This window comes from Prinia subflava, chromosome 5, assembly GCF_021018805.1.
Source record: "Prinia subflava isolate CZ2003 ecotype Zambia chromosome 5, Cam_Psub_1.2, whole genome shotgun sequence".
Classification (NCBI taxonomy): Eukaryota; Metazoa; Chordata; class Aves; order Passeriformes; family Cisticolidae; genus Prinia; species Prinia subflava.
In genome coordinates, this window is record NC_086251.1 from 46,678,807 (window position 1) to 46,703,255 (window position 24,449).

At 40.1% G+C, this 24,449-nt stretch overlaps 2 protein-coding genes across 6 annotated transcripts in view; both read left to right on the forward strand.

Annotated features, from left to right (window-relative positions):
• TDP1 (tyrosyl-DNA phosphodiesterase 1) overlaps nucleotides 1–18,010 on the forward strand; it is a 45,919-nt gene extending 27,909 nt beyond the window's left edge. For all 4 annotated transcript variants that reach the window (XM_063399194.1, XM_063399192.1, XM_063399195.1 and 1 more), the window contains exons 15-16: nucleotides 5,903–6,017; nucleotides 17,537–18,010. In XM_063399194.1, the coding sequence (XP_063255264.1) occupies nucleotides 5,903–6,017; nucleotides 17,537–17,610 (189 nt within the window). In that variant the 3' untranslated portion in view covers nucleotides 17,611–18,010. The remainder of the gene's footprint in view (nucleotides 1–5,902; nucleotides 6,018–17,536) is intronic.
• A 2,425-nt stretch (nucleotides 18,011–20,435) lies between these two features.
• KCNK13 (potassium two pore domain channel subfamily K member 13) overlaps nucleotides 20,436–24,449 on the forward strand; it is a 48,776-nt gene continuing 44,762 nt past the window's right edge. The window contains exon 1 of one of the 2 annotated variants that reach the window (XM_063399197.1): nucleotides 20,436–20,926. In XM_063399197.1, coding sequence (XP_063255267.1) covers nucleotides 20,587–20,926 — 340 coding nt within the window. In that variant the 5' untranslated portion in view covers nucleotides 20,436–20,586. The remainder of the gene's footprint in view (nucleotides 20,927–24,449) is intronic. The other variant, XM_063399198.1, reaches the window with a different exon arrangement.

Consider the following 24,449-nt stretch of genomic DNA (forward strand, 5'->3'; position numbering starts at 1 on the left):
GGGCTTACGTACATGCAGTCATCTGATGCTCAAGTTGCATTGCTTAGCTGATGAATTTCTTATGCATATGCCCTGCAGTTAACTCTGTGTAAAAAGTGCTTCTTTGATAATTTGGTCTTCTTGTCACACTGGTTCATTGTGGTTTTAGAATGCTATGTGGCAGAGTAGTTTTAGGTGAAGATAACAGAGAACTGGGAATAGACTAAAATTTTTAGAAACAGAAAAGTTTGCTTACAACTGAAGTTATAGAAGTGTAGTATAAACTATATGTTAAAGCAAAGTATAAACTACATGAAGGGCTTTGAAACATAGCTGAGCTTTCCTAGGCCTCGAGGGATTCACCATGCTCCAGCTATTGGAATGCTGATTTAACACTGCCAGTTTCTGATGGTTCTGTTTCTTTAGGTTGTTTCATGCAGTTTTATCATGAAGCTCACGACACATATTCTGGTAAAAGGCTTAGCATCATAGAATCACAGAATCGTTTAGGCTGGAAAAAGATCTTTAAGATCATATAATCCAATCATTAAAATATCCCCAGCAGTGATGGAAGTTGAACCCACATCCCAGAAGAGATTGGAGCCTTAATCCAGCACCTGGACTACTTGGCCACACTACCGTGCTGTATTTGCATAGCGCACACTTAATGTCACTTATCTCAAGAACTCCTCTAGCTCTGCAGTTTGTGCCTTCTATTTTCTGCTGAATACAAATTTGGAAGTGGATCGTTCCTCACTTGCTATCAGCTGACTGCCAGTTTTTGTCTTTTTTGAAAAATGCTTCCAGAATTATGCTTTGAGGTTGGGTCTTGGCCTGGTGTGCCAATACAGACTCTCAGAATTATGTTGAATGGTTGTTCTCAATATAGCAGCAGCTGTTATCATTTACAGTTTTAGTGTTTAGGGAGAAGTCAGCTGATGCTGGCATTAGATCACAAGCTTCTATTGAGTAAAAAGTAATGTTTATAAGAAAGATTGTCCTGTGTTTGAACTACATTTCCCTTTCTATCTCCATCTCTATTTCTCACCTCCTACATCTACACTCTCTTTTTCAACTTGCTCTTTCAGCTGCTGGGGATTCCTTTCCAGAGGCTGAGATAAAGTATATCTTTAACAGGTAAAACATATAGTGAGAACATAATGACCAAAAGCATGGTGTTCTGGGAAGCGTGTTCCCGTAATTGTTTTGTTTGAAAAATCTTGGAAGTGACTAATGGAAAGCCTTTTTACTAAATGTTTCTTCCTCATAGCCATTGTGTCTGATAAGATGCTAAGATAAATGGAGCTTGACCTGGAAAATAGTATAAAAATTTATGAAATACTTAAATCTTTTTAGAGGTTTGTTGAATGTGGTACTTGCTCAGTCAGCTTTTAGAAATACAAGCTCAGAGAAATACAGCAGATGCTATTAAACCGAAAACTTAACCATAATTGCCTTAGTGCTATCAGACCCTACAATTACATCTAGATAATCAAACCTGGACAACTAACAACAGCATTTCAGATTCTGAAGGGCTGTATTTGATGGTGAATACTCACTGGTGGAACACTGTTCTGTAGTTGACTCTGGGGCTGGGTGTATGAAGTGAATCTGGATTAGAGAGCAGCCAGGCATTATGCCTGTGATTTTCAGAACCGAACTGCTTAAATTTTTGCTGGGTTCAAATAACTGAGCCAGGCACCTTCAGTCATAGTTCAAAATCAACTTGGTTAAGCTCTTTGACTGTAACATCAACTTCCAAGGCAATATAGTACCACTTTCTTCTTTGGTTTCTTCTAGTTTTAGGTGAAGTCTTTCATCCCATGTAATGTACAGTGGCAGTGGGAAAACTAATACAATGTAAGTAAACCAAGATTTTATATGTAGACTTCAGGATGTTAAGCCTTGCTTTAAGTGTTCACAGAACTGCCACAGGATTTTCAGATTCCAGTGTTAAAGAGACCCAGACACATACTTTCTATACCAAGAAACTTTGGGTTTAGATACATACGTTTGTCAGTGTGGGCTTCTTAAAAAAATAATCTTCTGGTACAGTTGAATAAAGCTTAATTACTTGAGTAATTGTGTAATTGAGTAATTGTGCCCAGTGTTGAGGAAGGATTTTGATGTGTATTCAGGTGGCCAGATGAGAATGGCCACTGTAAAGTTTGTGTGCATCCTTAATTCTTTGCTGCCCAAACTAGCAAGTTTTTAAATAGTTTTGCCAAAGAAGACATTTTTCTGTTTACTGGTGTTGGAAACAATGGTCCCATAATCATCCAGTGGGATGATCAATTGTCTCCTTTTAAAAGTTACTTTATTAGGATCAGAATGCTGTGATGGTATCAGTCTTAATTCCCACTTCAATACGGCTAGCAATTCTTACCTTCATCTTATGTGATCTCTTTTTTAATAGCCTGCAATATGCTTTATATTTGGGGAAAAAGAAAATCAAAAACTGGAAGTCAGTATTTTAAAAGCTGTTAAACTTCTTTTTCCTATTCTTCCCAGTGACTGCTTTTTCAGTGTGTGATGCTGAGGCACTAATAGAAGCCATATCAGCACCTAAAGCTTTATAAGTACAAAAAAAAATTTTTCCCAATTGAGATATGTATTTATTAACATTTCAAAATGTATTGCTGTAAGCAGCAGTCAAAGAGCAAAATAGAGCTGCAGAGGGAAATATTCTGAGAGAACAGAATATGGCTGAGGAAAATTTACAAGTCAGACAAAATTATTTTAGGCAAGATCCTGCTGGGTTGTTTCTTTTTTTTTTTGGAAACAGCAATGAGAGCTGTCAACGTTCAGGAAATGCTCAAAACAGACAAAGTGTGTGACTTACTTCAATTTCTGTGTGAAGATAGACACATGAGTTATTTTTAAAAGCATGTGAATCTCCTCAGAGAGCCTTGTTAAAGAATGTATTCCACAAACTAGATGCTTACTCCAGGGTGTTCTGAGGAAAACTAAATGTTTTTTCTTGGATGAATTCCTCCTGAATGGAAGATCTCTATAGGTTAAATTCTGATAGAGAAAAAAATGAGGTTTGGGATGAACTGGTGGAGTCAAGCAGCATTGGAGGGATAGCATCAGTGTTTTTCAGAGGAGAGGAAAGTAAATTTGCTGAGTACTGAGGAAGAACAAGACAGAGAAAAGCAAAGTTGTAGAACAAGAGAAGGAAGCAAAATGCATGAAAAGAAAGATGCTGAAGAAATAACAGGGCATGGAGTGTAGAAGAAATTTAACAGAAGCAAAAATATTGCTAGGTTGAAGAAAACAATGGATAGCAGGGGAAAAAAAAAAAGATGAAAAATGTCCTTACTTTGTAATTAGAGGCTGAAGTATGTTGTGATTTGCATTGTGCTTTGTGATAGCAAGGGTTTCACAAATGTCCAGCTCAGATGGTGCCAAGCAGCAGCTTTGTAATTTTGGTGCTGTTGATCAGGCAAATGAAATTTGTTGTAGGATAAGAACCATCTCACAAAGCAGCAGAGAAACCTTTACTGCTGTTCCACATTTCCTCCATAGGTGATGTAGAAGAGAAGCTCACAGGATGTCTGGGCAATCAAACTTCATACGTGTCACATATATTTAAATGTATGACAATTTAAAATCTTGTGAGTCTTTTTAATCTTGTGAGTAGTATCTAGGAATACACACCACCCAGACCCTCCTACCAACTGCAGCCTGACTGCTGTGAGTTACGAAAAAAAATCTCTTGGCACCACCACCATTTACACAGTTCCTGTTGTTGGTGAGCTGTAGAATCCCTGGCATATTTCGTGTTCTTTCCACTACAAATAGAAGTATGGTTATTTGCATTTTTACATGAAATTTACTACCAATCCCTGAGTGATTCAAATTCATTGGAAGCAAGGCTATACAACTTGATTGTTGCGTTTTGTCTAAGTAATTATGATTTTTTCCCAGTCATTTTCACCCTTAGATGTTCATGAACTTTTAAAAATCATCTTGCATATTTACATTGGTTACCTCAAGGCTAAGCTTCACAAAATGCTGTAGCCTGGCTTTAATGAAGACTTATCAAAATATCTGACTTAAATGGTGTAAGAAAGGGAAGTTCAAACTGGATTTTCTTTCACGCAGTCTTTCTGAACGGACCTTGTTTGTTTCTTTCCTCTGTTCTTTCATTTCAAAGACAGTGGCTTTTGCCTAGTTCTTGAAATAATATATAGTGTATCTTCCATCATAACCTATAGTTTGATCTTACTTTAGGTCATGAGACAAAAGATGCATCCATATTCTAAAGGAGATTCTTGCGCTGACTTGCTAGAACTGCTGTCTGACATTGTCTTTGGCAGCTCTCCTTTTTCTAGGTTACTTTAATTCTGAAATATTAAAAAGGCACAAGGCTACATTGATTCCCATGTTTTGTGTGGTCACGTTGCTGTCTCCAACTTAAAATGGTAACAGTTGATGGTGTAAAACTTCAGTGAAGAAAGACTTGAACTATTGTATATAGATGGGACTCTCCATTCAGACTCTGTGTGTGTTTGAATACTGTGGATTTTTTTAGTGGTAATTAGGATGCTTACTGGTACTATCACAAAACAGTACTGCTGTAAAACTCAGATTGGTGGACCATAGAGCTTGAATAAAGTGTAAGTTAATATTTGGACATGACCTGGCAATGTGCACCTGCAGCCCAGAGAGCCAATTGTGTCCTGGGCTGCATCCAAAGCAGCATGGTCAGCACGGCAAGGAAAGGGATTCTGCCCCTTTGCTCTAATGAGACCCCACCTGCAGTGCTGCATCCAGCTCTGGGGTCCCAGCACAGGAAGGACATGTTGGACTGAGTCCAGACAAGAGACACAGAAATGGTCTATTTAGACTAGATCTAAGGAAGAAATTCTTTACTGTGAGGGTAGTGAAGCATTGGCGTAGGTTGCCCTGAGGGGTGATAGATATCCCATCCCTGGGAACATTCAGGATCAGATTGGATGGGGCTCTGAGCAGGCTGCTGCTAGTGGAAGATGTCCCTGTCTAGTGTACAGGGATTGAACTAGATGACCTTTGAAGATCCCTTCCAACCCAAACTATTCTATGATTTTGGAAAGAAAAGTAGTTGTCAGTAAAATTATATAAATACTTGATAGCCTTTGAATTTCTAGTTTGTTGTAATCAAACTGTACTTGATTGATAGTAAGCTATTTGAAATCTCAGAACTAAGATTTTGCTTTTGTGTAACTCACTACAGTTGGGATCCAATTTCTCTGGAGGAGTAACTAAGCAATACTGTCTGCCCAGGTTATGTGAATCACTTTAAATCTCTGCCTTTGTACTGTATTGCATTTTTTCTTTTTATAGTCCTTAACCTTGTTTGACAATAATGCTGCCATTCTAATATAAGTGTAGGCTTTGAAGCTTTTGTGCAAACAGTTGCAAATCTTCATTAAATTTTTTGTGTCTGTGGATGATGTTACCCAAGATGTCTGAAAAGCACAGATTTGAAGACTTGCTTCTATAACAAAAAATGATTTCTAGTTTAGTCCATGAAACATACTGAGAATCCAATTAATGTGGTCAGAATGAAAGTAAGCAGCAAAGAGGAATTTTTGAAGCTTTTCACTTTAGTTAAATATTAAACTGAAGGAGTTCACCTAGTGAACATGGAAAATTTATATATATGTGTAAGGGCCTGAGAAAGCAGAATATATCAAATATGGACCCACATCTGGGGCCAAGCCAAGGAATGTAATAAAAAAAGAGCTGAAATAGTAGAAGAGAAGCTGAGTTTTTAAGACATTAAAGTGCTTCATGAAGTGTCTAATCTCTGTAAAGGAGGCAAAAAGTTTTGTTCATTAAAACAGCTCACTGAGAAAGCATCTATTGTAGATGAAGTTTGTCTTTCCTCCCAGAAACTCATAAATCTTTTCATCTGTATGTTTCCTTTCTTTCATAGGGATTGGACAAAGGTTACTTTCATGTAGGACAGAAAAAGCTTCCAGAAAGGAAAGATTCAGCAACATATTTTCCTGTACCTTATGACCTGCCACCAGAACAGTATGGAAGCAAAGGTAAGGTGTGACTTCATAAGAAAAGTAGGCTTGAATTCCACATGAAGCAAGCTAATTGAGTAACTGAGTCAGTTGAATACTGCTGTGTTCCAAAGACTTATTTTAACTTTTTTGTGGTGTGCTTGTATGTGATTTGGCAATATTTTCATGTTCTCCTTGTGACATCAAAGAAAGCAACTGTAAGGGTCTTTATTCTAATACTTTTCTTTATTGTTTAAGTTTTGGATCAATTACTTCAATACTGATTTTTATTCCTCTTTTGTGATTCTTATATGCATTAAGAAAATAGGTGTCCTTTATGAAATCAAAATGGTTTTTTGCCAAACTAATAGAGGGAGGAGCGTTGAAGAGGGAATGTTTGGAAGAGAGCAGGCATGAGCTAAAAACTGTCACCTGGAAGTGGAATGTGAAAGAAATACTATAGTGCAAATATGAAAGAATTGCTGTAAATCAGAAGAAAGAAGAGTTGCTTTTACTCCATTCTATATTTCATAGGTTATATTTCATAACACTTGAAGAGATGTACAAAATCTCAACTGTCTCAGTTTCTGAGATCATCTCTAGAACATGCAAATCAGGAAAGTGATAAGTGAGTGCAGCTGTGTGGTGATGGCTGAAAAATACAAAAATATGTTGAGGATGATGTTGATGTGCAACCTGCAGTGTTTGGGAAGAGTAAATTTTTATATTTTTTCCTTAAAATGAATGTCAAAAGATTGTAACTAACTTCCTTTTTGAGAAGCTTTGATCTAAGAAAGACTGCATCTAGAACAAGGCTTGAAATAGGAGCACCACAGTTTATAGAAACTCACATGTTTCAGTAAATCTTTGAACTAATGAATGATGTGGGGAGAAAGAACGTTTAAAAGCTAAGAAGTCAACAGACTTTATAATAGTCTTACATAGTAAATAAAAGTGAAGGCACAGGGTGATTGAAGCTCTGCTGCAGCATCAGACTGTGAGCTTGATGCTTCTTCCTGTAGTTGAAGTAAGATGGCTTCACTAGTATAGTCTCCATTAGGTGAGCTGTAGTAAACACCAACCAAGAGGCTTCCTCTGTTGGCTTGACCTCTGTTTTTTCACCTGTACACTTTCACTAATTGCTGCTTTTCAAACACTGCTCTGTGCAGTTGATCCACATTTTTCTAAGCAGTGGAAAGCCCCTGGTCTTCCATCCTGGACAGCCATTTGTACCTTTGATTGAAGTGTCATGTTATTCAGCCTACCAAGTCTCAGTGATACTGATTAGATCTTTCTAGCTCCTGTTTGCTGTTCATGCTGGGTGCATTGGTTTAGAGCCATGTCAGCTGGGTTGTTGACCATGTCACTTTTTTAGAGGAACAAGCCCTAAGTGCTCTGCAGCATTTCACAGGTATTCTCCTGTTGGTTCATAATGCAGCAGCAGCCCTTGGTTGCTGCATGTCTTGCTCAAAACTCCATCCTCTTCCACTGCTATGTCTAGACTAAAGCCCTTGCTTGAAGTTCTGGCCAGCTTGTTGGCAGAGGCACATGCCCCACTTAAGTGAATCCCTTCAGCTTGCTAAAAAGCCTGGCTTCTCACCAGTAGACCCATGGTCATACAAGTCCAAACCTTAAATTCAGCTACACAGCCAGGCATTCACCTCCTCGGTATGATGCATGTTCTGTATCCTCTGGAGAGATGGATTGTTCTGCTCAAAGAGCTTACTACTTAGCTAAAAGACCTCTTAAGTGGCTTTAGTTTTTCCTGAGAAAAAATACTGGTCCAGTGTAGAAATGATAACACAAACTGTTATGCTGTTTGATACAGTATAAAACACACTGACTACTGTTACTGTCTAGTCAGGGAGTGTAGGCAGGGATTGAGCTGGGCTTATGAGCTAATGACAGGGTAAGAATAAACTACATCAACTGGCTGTTGTGTTCTGGGATATGTAGGCACTGTCTGCTTGTTAACCAGTGCTCAGACTGATGGGTCTAGGAAGATTTTCTCAGAAGTCATACTTAAATTTTTGGAGATTTTAAAACAAAGATAACAGAATCCATGTGTATTCTCACATATTTTGTATACTGTTGTCTCAGTTTGTGAAGACAGGTGTCTGCCAGGGAAAACTGGTGTTTCCCTTGGAATGGAGAATGTGAACCCCCCTCCCTCCAAATTATTATGATTTTGCATTTAAAGGCTTTAAGGCAAAGTTTTTGGGAAGTGGATTAACAGTACTTTACTAGGAATATGAAAAATACAAATGTAGTAATACAAAAACAAACTAACAAAAACCCTAGAAACCCTGACTGAGTCAGGAATACGACCTGACACCCTGTTGTCAGGGTGTTTGAGGTAATCCAAATAAACGCTCCTGGAGAAACAGATGTGGTTCTGTTGGAGTAGAGATGATCCTGTAGAAGGGGGTCCAGTGGTGATAAGATGGGTCCAGTCTTCCTCTGTGAATCCAGTGGAATCCAGATACCTGGTGTTCCTGAATCTGTTTTTATCTTGGTAGGAATGGTTGGCTCCCCACACTGGGTGGAGCATCTCACAATGGGATGATGTTGTTTTCAGTCATGTGGTGAGCCTTTAATAGCCCATTACCAGAAGATATCCCCCCTGGAGGGTGGATGGGTTGTGAAAGAGATAAGGAACACTGCCCCACCTGGTTTTAACAGCTGGCCCATTATCAGAAGCACCCGCCCCCTCCCCCCTGGAGTTACGAGGAGTAACAAGAGATAAAGAGAACATGTCTGCAACTGGTTTCAACAGATAGAAAAAGAGAATAAACATTTTTTTTGTTACATAACCCACAACAACTGTGTTCCTGGTGCATAAATGTGCTTGTATAGTTGATATGGTTCTTGGTTTAATTCCAACATTTAACCTATTGTGTCAGTGAATTTTATGCATGTTTCAACTAAATTTAAAGATTTTTTTTCCAAATAACTTTTTTTCACTTTCTGCACGGAAAACTTACTTCTCTGGAGAACTGGTTTGACTGTAGTTCTGGTTTTGAGTCTTAGCTTTCTCTGGTGGTATGCACAGATGTCAGAATTCAGGTTGTCTAGGCTTTGGCAGTAGGAACGAAGTCAGCTGTCTATGCTGTTATACATCTCTTTCCTGAATATTCTGTTTTAGTTCATCAGCCTCCTGGTGGAAAAGATGTTGAAAGAATTCCCATGTTGAGGGATGGACTCATAAAATAATCTGTCCTTAACAATACAGTTGTCAACTCCCAAACTCTCTGTGTGTGATATAAATAGATTTATTTTAATAAAGTCTCGAGACGCAAAAATGCAAGTAATTATCCTTTCCCCAAAGAAACCATACTTGACTGATCCTTATAATTGAAGGAGAAAAGGCTCTGGGGGATTTTCCATGAACTCAGATTCTCTAACCATGGGAAAATAAAGTACATGTCACTTTCATATAATCAGAAAACTCCTATTAGGGCAGGAGGAAAGAGAAGTGGGCAGAAAAGTGAAGAGATGGTCAGGAGCAGGGCCATGCATTTGCCATAAAGTTCTACTTGGAAGATTCCAAAATTTTTAAAAATATGTTGTTTTTTCCTGTCCTTGTACAAATTCTAATAATGGATCAAATACACTTAGAGGATTCTATTATTATATAACATAAAATGAAAGAAAAGCAGTTTCCTAGTTTGTGGAAATAATTTAATTGCAGAGGTTCTTTGTCATTGTGTCACAAAGGCTTTCTGTCATACTAATTGGTGTTTATCATATTGGACAAGACTTCATCATGAAAATGGTTAGAGTGAAATAAATGCATCTTGAAAACTAATAAAATATATCTCAGGACATACAATCATAAACTTAGCAGTAAATGGTGCAGTAAATAATTTGTCTCTGCTGTAATAATTCACGAGGTTGATCCTCAACCTTTTAAAGCCCATTAAGTTCAAGAGTATTGAAATAACTTGGCCTGTGTCCTACTTTTCTTGCACTGATATAACAGGGAGGGAAAAGATAAAGAAGTCTCATCTTACTTTGCCTGGTTTGCCTCATTAGTCAGTGGGTTGAATTCTAAAACTGTAGTTTTAGGCAAAACAGAAAAATAGGATGACTTGGAGAAAGAGTGATAAAGTTTTTCTTCCTGTTTTTCTTCCAATGATTTCTAAGGAGTGTAAGTTGAGATGATTGTGAGACAGATAATTCTTGGGTTTGTACTGGTTTTCTGTCCTAGAGATGGATTGTCTCTCACTAAAACGTAGTCAATAGGCTAAGCTGTACTAAATGAAGGGTTCATTGATGTGTGTTAAGATGTCACCAGTACAGAAATTATAATACCTAAAATTAGAATATGACACATATAAAATTTTGCCACTGCTTTCGTTTAGTTTCCAGCTGTATTTCAGACTTGCAGAGACACCTTGTGCAATACATGAACAGGTCAACTCTACCTGCTTCTGCCAGCCAGAGTCATTTGATCTCCCTGAAGTGAACGAAGAATAAAATTTACCTGAGTCTCAAACCATAGCTGGTAGCAGCATAGGCACTTGAAGTTGTGATGGGGAATTTGTAAAATATCTGTGAGAGAAATCATACCAGAAATATTTTAAGTAGCTTATATTGACTACATGGAATGATTAAAAACAACAACCCAAAAGAAGAATCCAACCACCCAAGCAAAGCTACCAGCAAACACTCTAATGCCTGGGAAGGTATGTTTGTACCTAAAAATAGCTAGAAAATGATTATATAATCAATGAGCTCAATGAATAGGGAATCTATGGTTTATATGTATCGTAAAATATATTGTTGTATTGTAGTACACTATTTCAGGCTACTTCTTTGGTGTTTTTCTTAGTGACTTAACTTTGTAGTTATAGGTAAGTGTGATGAGATTTCTCTTTAATTGACACTATTGTCTGCTTTTTTTAGGGAGGCCTCAGCAGGTGAAACATTTCTGTGTTATTATTCTGCCAGATTTTAGATTTATTAATCATGAGTATTTGTTGCAGAACTCTTAAGCACTGCAGAAAAGGGGATGACTAAAAATAGATCTATCAGCAGTTCTTTGAGTTATGAGTGGGTTACAAGCAGGAATTTATAAAAGCTTTTTCTGAACTCTTAGTTCAAAATGCTCTGAAACTTCTTAAACCCTCTGGAAGAGAACTCTATAAAATAGGGGAGTAAATGCATTCTAATAAACAAGTTGCTTCTCATTTAATTTCCTCTTAAGTATATTTAGTGAGATCAAATAAAGAAACTATTAGTTGATTAATAGTATAAAGAAGATAAATATATATGCAAGAAAATAAGACAGGTTCCAACTCAGTTGAGATTAATCTGGAGTGAAGCTACATATTAGTCTCTATACATGCCAGTTACATTAATTACCTTAGTTGTTTTGCCCTTTGTTGAAGATTTCCTTCCTGAACAATTCTCACAACTTGTAAAAATGTATTAAGATGTATCTCATTATCTTCCAGTGGGAAAATCTATTTTACCCTTGGTAACTGGGGGGCTAAAGCTGTCAGATCTCATGCTGGGAAAATGGTGGGGAAATGAGATGAAAATTAGCTTTAATACAAGTTCAGGCATTGTGCATAAATTGACAGTCCACTTAATTCATTAGTCCTTTAGCTGAAGTTTTCAACCTCTGACAGATTTTCTTAAGGATACACAAAAGGATCTTTAACATACTTCACAAGAACAGCTCTCTCCCTTGTGAAGGGCCTGCTCACTGTTCAGTGTTCCATTGTCATCCCACTTGCATGGAAAAGCAAATTGACCTTTTTCTTGTAACTTCAGATATTCAGTGCTTGATATTCTGTCTGATTTTCAATGAGTGGGAATAGGGAGTATGGTGAAATTACATTTGGTAAATATTCATAGTGATTTCAGGAAACTATAGTAACACTGCATCTCATTTATTCCATATGATGTGTTGTGCTGGATAAAAGGAAGAAAGATTTCATGGTGTATTTCCCTCCAGCTCTGGTAGGCTTAGGTATTTGTGTTTAACCTGTTACCTAAAGAGTTGAAAGAATTTTCATTTATCCTGCTTTGTGCTAGTGGCAGAGTGGTTAAAAGAAGAGATCAGTGTTTAGTCCAGCAAAGCTATAGGAATTCTTTGTTACTCTGAGTTCCCTCACAGAGACCTACTGTATCCTCAGGAGGTCATATAAGTTCAGAGAAAATGTCACTGTTTGTGGTCTCTACCTGTCTCTCACCTTTGTTTATTGTTCTAAGTCCTAGAATGCTTCACTACTTTCTCTGTCAAGTAGTTAAAATACTTTGAAGAATTAAGATAGAAGACTTCTGGGAAAGTAACTAATATTTTTCAATAACCACCTTTCTTTTCTAATTAATGTTGCATAGCTGCTTGAAACTTGTGTACTTTCCAGGGTTTGAAAGAACTAGACTAGCAATATCCTGTATGAATTTTTAGAGAACTTCAAGTACTTTCAGTGTGCCTAGTATGGTATGAAGTCTAACAGAAAATCCTTTCTCCTTAGTAGATGACAACTAGAAGCTAGTCCAGTTTCTAGTGATTCTAGTACATTGAACAGAAAATATTTCACTTATTTAACATTCAGAACAATGGTAAATATAGATCAGAGTATGTTTAGAAGTTTAGTTTTCAATTTTTCAAGCAACAAGTATATATTGTCATTGTAAATCATAGCCCAGGGTGAGGAAGCCAGGGTTGGAACCAATCTCATTCCTGTTGGTCTCAGTTTCCTTCATCAGCAGAACGAAAAGCTGTATTATTGACTGGTAAACCTGCAGTTTGAGATTGAAGCTCTCATAATGCAGCTTGACATCAGACACCGCCTCAGAGGACCTCCCAGAGTCCCAGTGTAACATTTGAGTACACTTGTTCTCCCAGCTATTCATAATGATGGTGAAGAAATTAACACTTTGCATGAGAAGAAACTCAAGTTACAGAGTCACTATTTTATTTGGCCACTTCTGTGTAATGTAATGATTGAGTTCCAGACTTGAAGACCAGAAGGAGCCACTTGACTGTCTGATTTGCCACATATTACTAGCCAACTTCTTTGAGCTCAAAGCTTAGGCTTGGCTAAGGGAGATGTGCTTCAGATTATTCGGTGAGAGCACTCGCATGAGATGGCAGATGTACCATATGGACAGTGTTTTTGCTTCAATAGTTGGTCCATTCAAGAATTTTAAAATGCAGTTTGGTTTGGGTATTCTTTTTCAGGGTAGATGTATGATGCCCTGTCTAGTTTTGGAACTTATATATGATTTGAGCCAGTTTGTGCAGAGTGCAAGATTTGTAGTTGAAGTCTGAGGAAATGAACAGTATGATATCCTGATAGATCAGAGTTAAGGTTACATACAGGATTTTTACTGGGGCATTTGTCCTTTAGACTATTTCATCACAAATGCTTTAAATTACCAGCACAAAAGAGTTACGTTATGCATGATATACATACCTTGCATGTTTCCTTGCTGTGGGGAATAATATGCATATTTTATATCTGGCAGTTTTAAAATAAAGACTAAGATCATTCCTATTCAAATGGGACAAGGGACCTCATTAATTTTTAGCAGATAATATTGGTTGGGTGCAACATTTACATTATTAACTCTTTTCACATTGCTGTTTTGAGCAATTGCAGTTGATCACCTCCAATAATCAGCTGAACAGCAGAAGGCCATTTGTGGGCAGCAGATATATCTTTAGGGCAAAACATTTAAATAATTAAAAAAAAAAGAATTCTGGTAGCTGACTGTACTACTTAATATCTAGATAAATAAATCATATAGAACATCAATATTCTGAAGGCCTCTGTAGTTAAGATTCAGGCTGTCATAATAAAAACACTATTGCAAAGCTTAGTGTATTGATGATACTAGGATAAATAAAACCTATAGACCAGCAGTATGATTTGAGAGTTCCTTGGAAGGGAAGCTGAAAATTATCCAGTCTCTGGATTTGGGAACATGCACACAATAATCTATCTTACTTAGCAAGATATCATTATAAATAAAATTTCTTTGTGTCTTCAATAGTACTCAGATTTTGATTTTCCTGTGGAATCTTTTAAATGAGTACTGTGAATTTGTTTTATAACATTTTTGTTGTATAACATTATCTTCTCATTGAGCTGCCACCATCACATCTCAGTTGCAATATTGCTATTATCTCTTACCATTACAAGTTGCTTGCTGTTGTTGAGGAATTTCACTTAATTTGTGATTTAGATATTACACAGTTTACTGACTGAGGAAATCATCTGTTGTGTGGAGGGAACTTGAAACTTCTAATTCATAAGTATGTCAAGGTTTTTTTATAACAATTTGGGGGAGGTCTCAGAAAAGTGCAAAATACTTTTTTTCTCCTCATCACATCAGCATTTTGAGAAACAAAGCAAATCCTGTGGTTTTAAAAGTGCAGTACTCTTTTTTTTCCCCCAAACAAGTGGTCATTGTCCTGGTCTTCAGAAATCGTCACTTTGTTTGTGAATATTCATACAGATCCCACATCTATTTCCCATCTGCCTTTCCTCCCTCTTGAGATCCTCAAGTATGATTTTTGCATTGAGAGGAACAAGATTACTTCCTTTTCAAATGCCATGCTCATCCAGAGGGAGGGGACAAGAGAGACTGAAATGTAGCATGCACCATTTGCAAATGCTTAAGGAAGAACTTTGCAGATTTGCTTAAGGAAGAACAGCAGGGAGTGTGTTTTTCATATATATATATATAGAATGACTTGAAGTCTGGTTAGTTGTAACCTTTCTATATATATGAATACTTGTGGCTTTGAAGCTACCTTTTTAATTAAGTAGAGGTCAGAATGCAGTCTCTGGGTTTAGAAATCAACCAGGAATTCTCTCATCCAGATCTCCACTCACAGTGCAAAAGACACCCATAGGAAGAGGATCACAAAGGTGCTTTCATTGTGTAATAGTAGTGCTTTACTATTCAATTGCATGGTCCTGGTTTTGACTGTACTGCCATCTCTTGTATTTGAGGACATGAAGGCTTGATGTGTCCTGCCAGCATGGATTCTTTGATACTCAGGTGCTACTCAAAAAGAACTTGTCTTGTTCTCCAGAGCCTCTCTACTTTTAAGTAAAAAGTGGTCGTCTATTCAGTTGTGAGAGAATATTCAAAAATCAGAGTATAACTGAAATAGTGCTCCACCTGAGCTTTCAGATAATGTTTAAGTAGCAGTGGGACTTGAATGCCCCATTTATTTTACTGAGTGCTGAGTCTACTGCAGGGGTTCTGCTGCTTGCAGATGAGGCAAGAGTGAAGCTATGGTACCAGCCTAGTAGGTAACACTGACTTCAGTGAGGTGCAGTTGAGACAGAGTTGGGATATCAGAAATGAAGCCCTGATCTTGAAAAGTGTGAAGGATATGTATGTTAAGAACACTTTAAATATTACTTAATGGGGCTTTTGTTTCCTCCCCCCAAGATCAAAGGAATTAACTTTGGGAAGCTTGGCAGTCATTTTCTTGTGCGACAGTAAGCAGCCACCATCATACAGTATTTGCACACAGTCATTGTCTTTTTCTTGCTGATATAGATCCTATTAAAAATGATGAATAATTTCAAATTGAACCTGATATTTTATAAGTAACTGAATTATAATTTGTTTCAGCAATAGTTCTACACGACTTGCTAAAATACTGTCAGCTGTTTTATAAAATCAACAACATGCCATTAATGGAACAAAGTTCCAAGTACAGTAACAGCTACCTTGAGCAAATTTTATTTAGATAGCTACAATTAGAAAGAACTAAATTAGGTATCGAGGTATCTCAGCGTGCTTTAAGGGGGTGACTGAAGTTATTTCTGTACATCTTAAGTTTTCCTCTGCCTGCATGTTTTGCTGAATTAAGCAGAGTAACTGCCAGATGGTAGGGAAGTAGGGAAGATGGATAGGTCTAAGCTGCATAATGTACTCCTGAGTGACAGATTCCAGTGCTTGAGTGGGACTGGATTTATTCTGATGTCTTAGATAGAGGTCAGTGTTCAAATCTGAATAGATGTTTGAAATCCTCAATCTTTTCTCAACATTTGCTTTATTCTGTACCCTTTTTTTTAACTGTTAATGTTTACTATCTGGTAAGGTATTCACTTAAAATACAAAAGGTACACATGGCTCTCCAGTAGGAGACTGATAAAACAAGCTTAGGCGAATATTGGTGCTACTTCTTTTTCTTTTTAAGAGATGACTCAAAGTGTAGATATCTTCCCATTGAGCCAGAAACCTAGGGAGCTTTCTTGGCAGTGCACTGTGAGTTAAGTGCTATAGTTTCTTCTGTTTTCTGATGCCTTTTATTTTTTTATATGCTTTGAAATCATCTGTCTACTGTAACGAAATACCAACCAACTACCCTATTGCTCTCTTTCTTCTGTTAACAGACACATTTTAAAACATTTGCATAGCTATGTTTTACTGCAACATATGGAACTACAGTATGAGAATTAAGGACACTAGTATTGAGTAATAATGAGTACTCAGTAGCAATGGTCCCTCTGCTCCATGTTTAATTGCTGTGTACTTGTCACAGTGTGGTGTTGTGTAATTTATATAACCCTTCATTACTGTTTTTTTCACTTTCTTACTCTCCTTTCCTTGCTACAGTAATTCTCACTTCCTATGTTGTCAGAGTTGTCATTGGATCCTGTAAATGTAAAATGTGATAAAAGTAATTTCAATCAATAGCTGTTCCTGTCATCCTTGGTACAATTTGGTTTAATCTATGCATATTACAGTTTAATGTCATTGTATTCCTTCAGGGCTCATTTTGTACATGGAGAGAAGAAGCAGGCTAGATTTATATAAATTTCATAATTGAGAAAACTCAACTGAAAAAAAAGGTTAAAGGATTTTTCTCAATTTCAGTAGCAGTAGCCTGCAAGAAGTAGAATAGTACCCTGGATTCATAGAACAGCTGCATTTCTGGCACATGTATGGTAGGAGGAAGAGCACAGAGCAGGTTGCAGAGCTAGCAGTTAACTCCTGGTGTGTTGGCTTTTCTTTTTCCCAAGAGTGGAAAGAGCTGCTGTATTCCGAGAAGTGGGAGGGAGGGAACTGTGTGGTACAAACCTGTTGCTCATCTGAAGGTGTAATGCTTGAAGAAGTGAGGGGGTAAATGTGAACTTTTCAGAGGTCAGGCAATGTCATTCTTAGGTACTGAATTCCTATTGCCCCTGTGAAAAATATTAATATGTTATAGAGCTTATTTTTATAATTCCATTGGGTTAAGAGAGATGCAGCACAAAACTTGCTGGCACTAAGCCAAACCAAATTTGGCTGCATTACTGTACTTGTATATTGTCTAAAATACAATTATTCTACAGCTGGTGAGTACATTGGATTATAATTATATTTAAAATAATATCTGGGGGGAAAGCAAAGCCTTTTGAAAACTCTCACAGTTAAAAAAAATCCACTAAACTGAAATTGCACATGATGTAATCTGAAAATCAGTGGGAATTTTGAATTTCCTCTTCCTCTAAAGGGAAAAGAGGAAGAGAACCAAATTTTGCATTTGATAGATTAATTTGTCATGGGTATGTCTTTGCTTTGGTTTTCAGATCAACCGTGGATTTGGAATATTCCGTACACTGATGCCCCTGATACACATGGAAATATGTGGGTTCCATCATAAATGTTTCCAGTACTCTGTGATGTTCCACTTGCTGACACTGAGCCTGCTGTGCTACTTGCAAAAACTGCTTGTTTCTGTTCTGTAAGATATGATGTCTGCTATAATGGCTAATTTGTAGTTGAAACATTAAAATGTTAATAAGGGAGAGATTCTTGGAGAATCTGTAACCATATTATTACAAGGGAACCTGCTTTTTTCAATACTTTTTTGTATGCTTTTTCTTTACTCTGGTTCCCAATACAGTTTTCAAGATGAGAACTGTTCTCAGAGAGTCTCTGCATTTTTACCTGTAATTAATTTTAAAATTACTGTTCTGTGAGACTGTCAGTTGACCCTAGTAGCTGGAATAAAAGTTATTATGTGTAAAATTCAAATAAAAATAAAGGCAATCTTGTTAATATATCCTTTGTTCTGTCTTCTAAATGTGTACATTTCAGATTGGTTTGGAACTTGTATCTTGCAAATGTACTACCAGGTGTTTTATAAAATCAACAGCATTCTAGTAATGGAATACATTGCTTGTATCAAAAATAGTGTGGCCAGCAGGACCAGGGCAGTGATTGTCCCTCATATTCAGCACTTGTGGGACCACACCTCAAGTGCTGTGTCCAGTTTTGGGCCCCTCGTGGCAAGAAAGACATTGAGGGGCTGGAATGTGTCCAGAGAAGGGCAATGGAGCTGGTGGAGGGTCTGGAGCACAAATCTTCTGAGCAGTAACTGGAGGAGCTAAGAAAGTTTAGCATGCAGAAAAGGCGCCTCAGTGGAGATCTTACTGCTCTCTACAATTACCTGCAAGGAGGTTGTAACCGGGTGAAATCAGCCTTGTCTCCCATGTAACAAGCAAGGGGACAAGAGGAGCCTAAAGTTTCACCAGGGAAGGTTTAGATTGGATATTAGGGAAAAATTCTTCACGGAAGGTTGTCAGGCATTAAGTGTACATTGGAACAGACTGCCCAGGGCAGTTGTGGTGTCACCACCCTTGGAGGTATTAAAAGATGTGTGGATGTTAACACTTAGCCATGTGGGTAAGTGGTAGACCTGATAGTATTTTGTTAATGTTAGGACTAAATGATCTGAAGTCACAGAATCACTAGGTTGGAAGAGACCTTCAAGATTATTGAGTCCAACCCATGCCCTAACATCTCAACTAAACCCTGGCACCGAGTGCCACATCCAGTCTTGGCAAAGCAGGGAAGTATAGGTTGGGTTTTGTTGTTTTTTTCCTCTAATAGGAACTGCTAATGATTTTTTTATGGAAGCATGTGGTTACCTTTAGCACTTGGCACAGTCTGGTTAGTTTGGCTGGCATCTCATCTTCCTATTTTTGGCTATTTAATGTCTTCCAGTATTGCTGCTAATTTTAATTTCTATGCTAAAGACTAATTAAGAGGGAATAAAAACCTGCAGCATGATGTATCACCTATGAGTAACAACAAATAGGAAAAAAATTAAACATGACTCCCATTCAACCCTTGCTGCTGGTTTACTGGGCAACATAAGAAAAGGACTTATTTTTCCCTGTGCCTACTGCTGTAGCAGTTGTTGCCACGCAGGTGGTGATCCTTTCTCAAACACTGGCATTGGAACAGCCCACGGTGCACCCTTGGGGCTCAGACCAATATTCAAATATACCTCAAGCTGTGAGACAATGGCTCTTCCACGGAGTGTGCAATTACCTGCCGTTAAAGCAGATTTCTAAGATCTTAGTGTTCATTCCCATTGCATTTTTACTGCAACACAAATATTAGAAAATTGGGGGGGTGGGAGGAGAAGGGAAGTGGATGGTATAGTTCATTAACCTGCTTTCTAAAAAAAAATATATGTAGGCTGTCCTTCCCTGGATAAAATGTGCTTGTATACTAAGCTTAGCAGAGCTGAATTCCAGCCCCCAATTATTTAAAAGTCGAATTCAGCACTGTAGCAGCTACCAGATAGTGCTGAGTTTAGCTTTTTCTTCTTAGAGTGTGAATGATATTTCCAGACGATTCGGATCGAGAGCTCTGCTCTTTGAACCTGCAAATAACACACTTTGAAACCACGTGGCAGCTGGAGAAGGCTGCTTCTATCTTCCCTCCACAATTTCCCTTCGATTACCCTGCGCTGGAGGACAGAGATTTAACACCTCGTCGGGAAGGCAGGGGGTAACCAGACCTGTAGAGAAGGAGGTGCCCTCTTTTGACACAGAGGGCTACTTTTTATGGCTTTGATGGGGGGTATATCCTCGACTGACAGGTTTCATGCCCAGTCTAAGAGGCCCCATTGCTTCGTGCGCTCCTCGGCCCCACAGCCCGGGACGGGTACCTGAGGGCGGGAAGAGGGGCAGCCCCCCGCCCCTCTGAGGGCTGGAGGCCGCCGAGCAGCGGCTCTGTGCCCGCCCGCCCTGCCCGCTGCCGGCGCTGAGCTCCGGGGGCGGCGGCCGGCCTCTGCTGAGGTGAGCTGCCCCCGGGGGCACGGCCCGGCCCGCGGCTGCCCCGAGGCCATGGTGCGGGCGGCCCGGTGGAGCGGGCGGCGGAGCCCCGCGGCGAAGAGGGAGGGCGGGGGGCGAGCTACCGTCGGTCCCGCCTCGCCCCCCCCGGCAGGCAGGAGGCGCCTGGCGGTGCCTGTCCCTGCGCCCCGCTCCGACGTGCTCGGGGCGGGGGCAGGAAAGGGATATGAAACTGGCGGGGACGGGGGCCCCGCGCGGCGGGCCTTGGGGCTGAGGGGCTCTGCGAGACGGGACGAGCGCTTCCCTCGCCCGCAGGATGCCCGGCAGCCCGGAGCGCGTCCTCCGCCGGGCCGTGCCGCGGCCGCGCCCTGCCCCCGGGGCCAAGGTGCCGGCCGGCTCCCGGGAGCGCCGCTCGCCGCCGCCGGGCTCCGCGGCGCCCTGAGCCCCGCGGCCCCGCGTACGGCTGGCGGGCGGCGCCGCGATGCCCGGCGGCGGCGGCAGGGCCAGCGACGTAGCGTGGCGGCGCGGCAGCCCGGTCCGGCGGGCGGAGGATGGCGTGTCGCGGCGCCTGCTGCTGCTCCAGCGCGGGTCGCCTCAACGCGGACAACGCGCGGTTCCTCCTGCTGGCGGTGCTGATCGTGCTGTACATGCTGTGCGGCGCCGCCGTCTTCTCGGCCATCGAGCTGCCCACGGAGCGGGAGGCTAAGGAGCGCTGGGAGGAACGCCTGGAGAACTTCACCCGGCGCCACAACCTCAGCCGTGCCGAGCTCCGGCACTTCCTCCGGGAATACGAGGAGGCGAACGTGGCCGGCATCCGCGTCGATGACATCCGGCCCCGATGGGATTTCACCGGCGCTTTCTACTTCGTGGGCACCGTCGTTTCTACTATCGGTGAGCGGCGGGACGGGCGGGCACCGGGGCGGCGGCGGGGCCGGGGCGGGGGCCCGGGGATGCGCTGTTCCTCTCCTGCTCGCCGGCTCACAGTGGGCTCAGGGCGGGCTCGTGTCGGTGCCGGGCATGGTCCTGTCTCTTCGCTGCTCCGTTCTTTGCCTCCTTCCAGTCAAAGAGCCGCGGGCGCGCCTCTCGCGGGCAGCGCTCCGCTCGGGGCGCGCCCCAGGAGCGCCGGGCAGCCTGGCCGGCGCTGGGGACCGAGCCCCGGACGGGCAGGGCAGCGGACACAAGGGTGCTCCTCGCGGGTGGCAATTGCCTGCGCGGATCAACTTGTCCTCGGGATACGGTGGTAGACTTTGTGAGAGACCAGTCGCATCCAAAGCCCAAAGCTTTCAACAATTCCGTATGTCTTTAAATTCTGGGAAATGTTATAGAAAATCTTAGATCTGGCGGTTTCATAGGCTCTGCACTCAGAAGGGCCCTTTCTAAAGATCGTCTGGTCTTAACAAGAACCATTAAATAGATTTTGTGGTGTCCAGCTGTGAAGTGTACAACTTGGAACGATAGGGTTTCAAACCACTCAGCTTTTTGCTCCTTCAGGCTTTTCAAGGCAGAACCATCAAGTCGGTGGGCACAGCTTATTTCACTTGAGAATAAACCCAAGTTTATTCAGACTGAAAGGAGCCTTTAGGGGAAGGTGATGCTGAATAGAAATTCTGAGCAGTCTGACAGGTGTACATTAAGATGAAAAGGGATAGCACCAGGAACTGACAAAAACACCCCAGAGAGGCCATGGGTGTCAACAGAAAGACTTCATTTAAGCATCTGCAGACAGCTAAAAGGCTCGGAGGAAGGGAGCTTTCTTTAGTTAAAGACAGGCAATCTGTATGCAGTTATCACTGTGACAAATGGGATCACTAAATCTTAGTAATAGTATAGCCAATTCACGTCAGTCTCTCCACAAATGAAGTGTACCTTGAGATATGGTTATTTAATTCTTCGGGAAATCTCCATTAACAGGTTTTTTTTCTGAGGAGATACTGCTCTTTATGTGGGATATATAAGAGTTTGCCCTGTCCTTCAGCACACTCCTCTCTAGTACTAAGTTTTACATCTGGGGTTATTCTATTGTTAAAGGGGTCATTGGGCTGGTTTTTATTTCCTCAGGGCTTCAAGGTTTGAGTGGTTTGTGTCCTTATTCCTAAGGTCTTTAAGACCCAAGAACTGTGCTTCAGTGTTCTGCTGATGGCAATTTAAAGTAATTTATAACATTATTAAGCCCATTTTTGTGGATTGCTGTAGTTTGTTTGCCATTATAACATCTCCCTTGAGGTGTGCTTCTTATATGATCAAAATAAATACGCAGAAGTTATGCTAACATTTGCTACAGCCATAAAACCATAGTAAAAAGATCAGATCAGATTGGACCAGATCTCAGAAATCTACCTGCTTTGCCTCTATTCCCAGAGGAGGTCACTTATATGGGATGTTTTTTTGTGATGTTTGTCCAAGATGCCATTATTTCAAACCTTCACTGTTTGAGATTGCATAGCTTCAACAAGGAATCCATCCTTGTGCGTTATTACCGTTAGGTTTTCGTGATGTGTGCCTTACAGCACTTCAGTGACTTTGTACTCAGAGAATGGCCTCTTAGGTACTCAAAGTCCATTGTCAGTGTGTCCCTCCAGCCTTCTCTCAATTCAGAAAACCAGTGTTATAACCTCTTTTGCAATGATACAGATACTTCTCACAAGTATTAACCAATGCCTGTATTTCTACGTTGTTGTAGGTCTAATATAAATAAGATTGTTAAGGAGAGAAGTGTATCTGTGATCCTGATAACTGCAGATGATCACAAACACAAGTATCCACTTATCCACTCACTTTTTGGTAATTTCTGTGACTTGCTGATTTCCATTACCCACATTTTCTTAATATTTCTGCAGAAATGTCCTCAAGAAGTTTTCCTTCAGACAGTGTGTGGTCTGTAGACTTTGGCAGATGACATCCTGTCCTTTCTTTTGACCTGACATTGCTGCTCTGTCTTATCAGTGTGGCACTTTCTCAGTGTATTTTATGAATTGCATCATTCTTTCTTAATCTAGTCAGCAGCAGTGCACTCTTTCATCATATCCATGGCGTGTCTCTTTTTCAATCTTCTCAGTAGAACTTCTGCTTTGTGGGACTGATTGTGCATTTCAGTGCTTTAACTTAGCTTGTGCTGCAGGCTGGGCTCTCCAGGCATTCACAGGTCTCCTCAGATGTGCCAGTCAGGAGTGTTCTCCTGCAGGCTCTGCAACCACACACTCATTTGTATCAACCATATTGGCATCCTAACAATAGATTTTCTTTTACACCTCTAATGTTTTGTCTCTCTTCTCAGCCCTTTCCAAATGGTCCATGTCTTCTTTCATGCCCTAGTACAGTGCCCCAATATTAATGAATTACTCTAGCTGCAGCCTTGCCATTTCTGAGGAAAGGATGAAGGCTTATTTCATGTGTTTTTCAGTCTGTTCTTCTGATGGTGGTGTACATTCCTACAGCTAAACAAAACTTGGTTTCTTCAGTTAAAAACAGTTTTTTAGCAATAGGTGCTTATGACATTCTCAATATCAGCTCACTTTCTACACTCAGTTCTATGTGCTGGTATAGAAGCTTTATATTTACAGGTAAGTTGCTGTAAAAGGAATAATTTTATTCCTTTTGTAAACATTACATAATTTTTTTTTCCTCTTTTGCATAATGGGAATTATTTTGCTACTCCACCAGAATAAATTTATTTATTTATTCCTCAGTAAATAAGGTGGACCTAGCCATTTTGATTTACTGCTAAAGCCTTACTCAAACATTACTTGTAGCATCAATTGCTTCCTGTACTTTAGCTAGAAAGAAATATCATCACATATCTCAGAGGAAAGTAGAGAGTTTTGCAGTAACTAAGGGAATGATCCTGTCCTTTTAATTAAGATTTGCATAAAATGTTTGTCACATGGATTTTGGAACATGATATCAGTGCATCAAGTCAAGTGGTCAAAATTAAATATAACGAGCCTACTTTCATTTCTCAAGAAAATAAAAAGCTAAAAAGAGCTGAACTAGTGAAAAATAATCAATTTCTCAGGTTAGTAATTTAAGGGTTTGTTCCATAAAAATGTTTATTCCTATCAGTGCTCAGTCTGTAACCACTAATCTCGATGTTTCTTTTGTGCAGTGATGTCCAGTGTGACCCAGTACTAAGGTTTCCTTTGCAGTGAGCAGGAACATTAGGAGTGAAAGAACATAACCCCAAATACCTGCCTAAATAGGAGACTTCCTAGACTGTCCAGGAAGTGATCCCAAGGAATTAGATGGTGTCAAAATATCTCAATCCTATTTAGAGAGGTGCCTAACTAATCCACACATGCCCAGTGGGCTCTTCCAGTAGCTCACTTTGTGTTGTCACATAATGTAGTGTCCCTTTTGCCTAGAAATCAAGTGGTAGTAGTAATATCTCAGGATGTGAGAGATCAAAGCAACTTCTTTC